Genomic DNA, 5,945 nt, shown 5'->3' with positions numbered 1-5,945 from the left:
GAAAGAGTCTGGTCAGATTACCAAAGTAATGCTTAGTGCTGTTTATATCCATTGGAAGAATCTACTAAATTTAGGCGTTTAATATCATATAAACATGCAATATAGAGAGATTGTTCCATTTCAAAGCAATTTATTTCTGTACCTCTGTTTTCCCTTAGAAGAACAGTAGACAGAAGTGAACACGAAGCAGTAATACCTAATGAAACAAAAACAAGCATTGATGTTCGTGCTGGTTACTCAAAGTGACATTATAAGGACATTTGTTCTTGATATTTTTAGTGGCCTCTTTATACGTACGTTACTTTTTCCCTTACCAAACCAAAAACACAGAGTAGGAGAGGGCGAGGGGGTGGCAGCCGAGGCTGGGATGCAGGAGGAGCTGCTGCAAATTCGAGCAGAATTTGGGGAAATAAAAGCTCCCCTCCATCTCAGTCTACCTCCTACTGGCACGGTAAAGGAAGAGCTGAAATCCTAGCTGGCAAAAAAATTCTTATCTCCCTATATGTAAATGTTTAATTCATTATATTTTTAATTTAGTAATGCTCGAGTAGGCTTCGAGATGTTTAGCACAAGATATTACTGCAGTAGAAACATCACCTCTGCCCAGATCTTGCTGTGCAGTGGGAAATCATAGTTGCAACGAGGCAATGTGTATGTGCGGGTAGGCACACAGGTCTAAATTGCAAAATGTAAAGTGAGTGGGTCTCAAGTGGACTGGTCCCTCAAAGCAGAGCAGTGAGAACATGAAGCTAAAGCTTATTTCATTAATGTCTCTCTTTATGCATGTGTTATGTGTGTGTAAGCTAGCGCAGTTTGCCTACAATTTGGCACCAGCGTATTCACAGGCACAGTGATCCATTGCTGATTCCCCTAAGGGGGCTCTTAGCTGTATCTGGTTCGCTGCTGTGGATGTCTAATCAAACAGTCTGTTGCTTTTTCCTTTGCTTGTCTTTGTCTTTGCTGGTTTTGTTTACTTTCACCGTTTTTCTGTTGTGCAGACCCATACATTTCTTCATATAATCACCCAGTCCTGCCTGACACTGAGCAGGATAGAGGATGGCACCCATGGTCCCACCGTGGAGGCTTGCAATGGCAGCCCCTTCCAAACGTGGATGCTAAGAAACTACACAAGGCTGGAAGTCTTTAGAAACATTTTTCACAGCCCCACTGACTATTTCCTTTAACAAACGGTCGGAGGTTGGTATTAAAAAGCAAATGTAGCATGTAGTGATTTAAGCTGTTCCCAGAAAAATGCTTCTCCCTTCTCTGCCTGTTAAACTCAACAGAATTTCTTTCTTGTTTTCTCAGATGGTCATATAGATATATGGTAGTATGTATGTTTAATGTTAGTTATTATCAGTTATTATTAATTATAACTAATTTTGGATGAATTCAACTAGCTTGATCTATTGATGTCAATGTGATGGTTACAGTTTGCAACAGCTGAAGATTTGGTCCCTGTTCCAAGACATATAAATAATGCCAATTGCATAATGTTTTTCAGAAATGTTCATTTTGAAAATTCCCAATTTGAAGTCATCCAATCCTAGAGACATTAATCACAAATAATTTCAAAACATGAACAGCTAGTTTCGAACTATTAATCACCGAAGGAATCAAAATGTTGTGCCAACTCCCGTTCTTGGTTCCTGGAGGGTTTTGCCGGGTAATACGCCGGGTAGCGATGGGGCAGCGCAGGAGGTGACGCGGGGTGCCAGGCTCAGGATGGCAGCCTGCGAAGCCGGGGCCGGTGAGGGGCAGCACGGGTGCGGGGGGACGGCCTGCCCTGCCCAAGCACTCCTTGCAGAGAACGTGTCAAGAAATGGCTTCTTTCATTTTTCTAAGTACCTCTGCTGCTCTGACCAACACTTTGCTGGTGTCTTTTCATTCGCAAAAGTCACTTTTTAAAACCCAGAACTTGCAGAGTTATTGCCGATATCTATAACGACCACTGGAGTAAGGCGATGCTGGAGTAAAGGATCTGTGCTCCATCGTTTTGCCATAGTGTATTCAGTCTTCGCTCATCAGAGCTGTCATTTGCATACATTTGGGAAGCGGGACACTACAGGGCTTGCTCCTGTACATCTGCACGGCTGTACAGCTAGCTCTGCACCCATGCGTCTGTTCTCACGTTCGAGTAAAATAAAAATTTTGGGCTGGCTTGCATGAGTGTCGTATTGCCTAGTAATTAATTGTTTTCCAAGCAAACGAGACCTTTTTTTGTAATAGCATAAATAATGATAGAACACAGAAAGAAAAAATTTGAGACGGTTGAAAATCCCAATGATATGGTAATCTAGCATGAAATTATACACTGAATGAAAAGGAACAGCTGATGAAGGCAACAGCAGCTTTTTAGACTTGTTTGCATTTCTGGTTATAGTAGAAAATGATAGCAGCCTAATTGCACTTAAAACAATATAAGTGAGGAATCAGTGATGCTTTGAGCAGTGCTATTTAGTAAACAAGCTACTTCTGTTAGCACTACTAATTCTTTCCTCATGTAATTAGAGGAAAAAATGCCTTATATTCATCATTGAATGCATATCAAATGGCCCCTCGGTGATTTGCTATAATATCTGCAGGCTCTTCTTTGAGAATTGCGTAATAGTTTGTTTTCAACTGAGGAGCGAATCTCTAGGGACAAGCTATTGAAAGAATATTCATAATACAGATTAGGAGTGCTAATACGTGACACGGCCATCCAGTATGAACCACCTCGAGTTGCAGAGCGCAATAGCGCGGGTATACGTTTGGGTAATAAAACCTCACTGCTTGTGGGCTGCGTTAGCGTTTCCCGGCAGTTTAATTGAAACACCAGACGATAGTTGTGTTGGGTTTGTTTTTTTTCATGTGAAGATACACAAATGGTGTTTATTAGCAGTGAGACTGCATCAGAGACACTAGCTGCTAAAATGACTCCTTATTTACATAACGTTGGTTGCAGTAGTATTGTTTTATCTTAACTGAGTATTTATACTCGCAGGTGAGTGCGAGGGAGCGAGCAGCCTCCACCACGCTGGTAGCCACTTGAAGGAGACCTCTGCCATGCTGCTGCTCCGAGGCTTCGGGTCGGGCTCTGCTGTCCCGGGCTGGATTCCTCCTTTCTCCCTCCTCCAGGACACTGCAGCATTTTCCTGCCCATCCTTGCTCCCTTGTTTGTTCCTTTGCATTGTGTTTGACATAAAATTGGTCTCTGCTCTAATGATGGATCTGCAAACAAGGTTTTGGTCCTGAAGTCACCTATTCCCTTGGGTGTTCTTGGCGGGGCAGGGTTATAACCCCTGTGGAGCTGCTGTACTCCAGCTCAGACATCGGTTGACCACTTTACCTGGAGCATCAACCTAACTCTGTAGGTTGCGTGGCTATTTGTAAAAGTGATGGAAGAGGAGAGCTGGTGCGGGACCTGTCCCGCCACGGGCAGCAGACCGCCCCACGGCTACGTCTGCCTTAGCAAACAGCGCGGAAAAGGGGAGCGGGTCTGTGCAGGGAACCGAAGCCTGGAGCACGGCTCTTGGTCTCGTGGTAGGAGATGGGTCTGCTCTGCCAAACCTGTGGCATGGCCTCATGGCCGTGAAGGGAGAGGGACTGATCTTTAAAACCCTGAGGGACAAACTAAACGAAGGCCAAAATCATGGTTTTCTGAATCAGGTGCAGTAGCAATCACAGATGTTTCCTTCAGAAGTATTAAGTTGATACTGAGCTTGCAAGGCCGTCGATGGATGCGGGCGCAGTGGATGGCCATTGTGCCATGCCGGAGTTGTGCAGGGCTTGTCTGGAGTCAGCCCCTCTGGCAGCCGGGCTCTGAGCTCTGGCCAGGGGAGCACGAGATGCTGGGCTGGCATGTGGGGATCCAGCGAGGTGGTCCCCAGCCCTCCCGGCACGGATCCAGCTTCATCCTCTGCTGTACAGGGACCCCAGCTGTCCTGCACTCCCCCGCCTCCTGCGTGTTTCAATGTATGGGTTACGCAGTGCAGTCCCAGACCTATGGCTGCTGACTTCACATGTATATGCGTGTGCAGATTTGCATATAATACAGTTTTAATTGTTTTTTCAGGAAAGACCTTTTAGGAAAAAGTAAATTGATAAATACAACACTTGATAGCAAAGGCACTTATGGTGTTAATTGCTCTGATTTTGTGTGTAAGACTCCCAGATCAACCATGGAGGAGTGATGGAGAGAATACCTGCTGCTCTGCTGCCAGTGTACCTGCCTTGTTTTATCTAAGTACACAACTTCATGTTTAGCTTCCTTGGATCTCTTTATGAACGTGTTCTCCCAATGCTTTCAAACAGAAGATGGTTAATGTCTTCAAAATAAACTCTGTTTCCTATTGTCCCCTTCTGACTCTCCCATTCCTCAGAAATACGGTGTCATGTGGTAGGAATAGAAAGGGGTGGGTGTCCTGAAGAAGAAAAAATATATTGGAAACAGAGGAGCTTTCATCTGCACGTTGCTGTTGTTTGTGTAGTACTTAGCAAATGTATTTCCATTAGCAGTTGTTTCTGAACTAACAGTGCGTGGTCCGAAGTGCCCGTGTGTTCAGGTTGCTGAAGACTAAGCTCCTTCATCCAAAAGACAGTTGCTTTGAAATCATATTTCCTTGCACTGACTTTGTACTTTTCTGTTGCATTTATTTGTTGCTGGGCTCAGCAGAGGCGCTCGCTGCCCGGCTTGCCTGGCCACGCGTGAGCAGGTGAGCTGGACGCCCCGTGGAGTGGCAAGTAGGGTGGCAGAGATCTCGTAGAGCTGTACGAGTGCTAGCAGGGATGAGTACCTGTCCCGTGGCTTGTGTAGTGACTAGAGTAAGACTGAAGGAAGACCGAAAATGCAATTACTGGTTTTCAACAGTAATTACCTTGCTGCAGCTCTTACACTTGTCTCTTGCAGAAGCTCACCCTGAGGCACGTCAACAGCAACCAGTGTCTGGATGAGCCGTCGGAGGAGGACAAGATGGTTCCCACCATGAGGGAGTGTGGCGACGGCCGTTCCCAGCAGTGGCTGCTGCGCAACATGACCCTGGGTGCCTGAAGTCGGCGTGGACCCGCTGCCTCGGCCGGGATCTCCTCTTCCTCCTCCTCGTCCTAAATCCTAGCTAAATCCTCTCCAAATCCCAGCTGTCAGAGCAAAGTCACAGGAGGGGGTTTCCTTGATGCAGCAGGTCTCCACATGCCCCTTTGAAACCTGTGACTCTTCAAAAGAAGCTCGTCTGAGCCCATAAATGTCAAAACATGTGCTGTTATCATCACAGATATGCTCAGAAATGGTTCCAGAGAAACCTCTATGAACCCTACGTCAACGAGGTTGGGATGGAGGGCGTTTTCTGCATGTCACACGCCGCTGCGGGGAAGTGACCCAATATAAAATGCCTTATGACACTAACTGGCACTGGGAACCATCCTGGCAGGCGCCTCTGAGCTCGATGTGTTGGTGCTGGTCTTTCCTGGCAAGGCGGTGGGGATATTTGCTGTTCTCTCCTGTCGAGTGGCACTCGGTGAAGAACTTCACTGAGCAGCAAAGTCGCCTGACAGAGCGAAAGCTTTGCGGTTTGTGCAGGGAAAAAAAATGGGAACCGGTGTTTGGAAAAACAGCAAAACTGAGACTGCCCTCAGCAATTGAAATGAAATCAAATGAGACAACAGCAAAAGACGTGGGAACAATGTTAAGGAACGACAGACGTGGGTAACTCAGACCAGCGCAGATGGGACTGTCCTCTGCCGTGGGAAGAGAAGCAGCTGGGGCTGAGGCCTGGGGAGCTGCAGGGGGGCTGCAGATGGAGGTACCAAAGCCTCCGAGACCACTGGAGACCGAGGGTTGGTGTGCGCTCGATCCCTCGCTGCCACCCTTAAGCATTAGTATATACCTGTGTCCTGTCTAAGGCACAGACAAGAGCTTCATCCGTGGATCCCCTACGCACAGAGGATAAAACTGAGTGGACTCCGAG

The 5,945-nt window shown here is 46.6% G+C and overlaps 1 protein-coding gene across 1 annotated transcript in view; it reads left to right on the top strand.

Moving 5' to 3' along the window:
- LOC104157302 (polypeptide N-acetylgalactosaminyltransferase 13) overlaps positions 1 to 5,032 on the top strand; it is a gene marked incomplete at its 5' end in the record, with an annotated part of 28,374 nt that extends 23,342 nt beyond the window's left edge. The window contains one exon of the mRNA XM_009694588.1: positions 4,892 to 5,032. Coding sequence (XP_009692890.1) covers positions 4,892 to 5,032 — 141 coding nt within the window. The remainder of the gene's footprint in view (positions 1 to 4,891) is intronic.
- Positions 5,033 to 5,945: the final 913 nt, after the last annotated feature.

This window comes from Cariama cristata, unplaced genomic scaffold (genome assembly GCF_000690535.1).
Source record: "Cariama cristata isolate BGI_N322 unplaced genomic scaffold, ASM69053v1 scaffold9512, whole genome shotgun sequence".
Classification (NCBI taxonomy): domain Eukaryota; kingdom Metazoa; phylum Chordata; class Aves; order Cariamiformes; family Cariamidae; genus Cariama; species Cariama cristata.
This window is presented reverse-complemented; position numbering and strand designations above follow the sequence as displayed.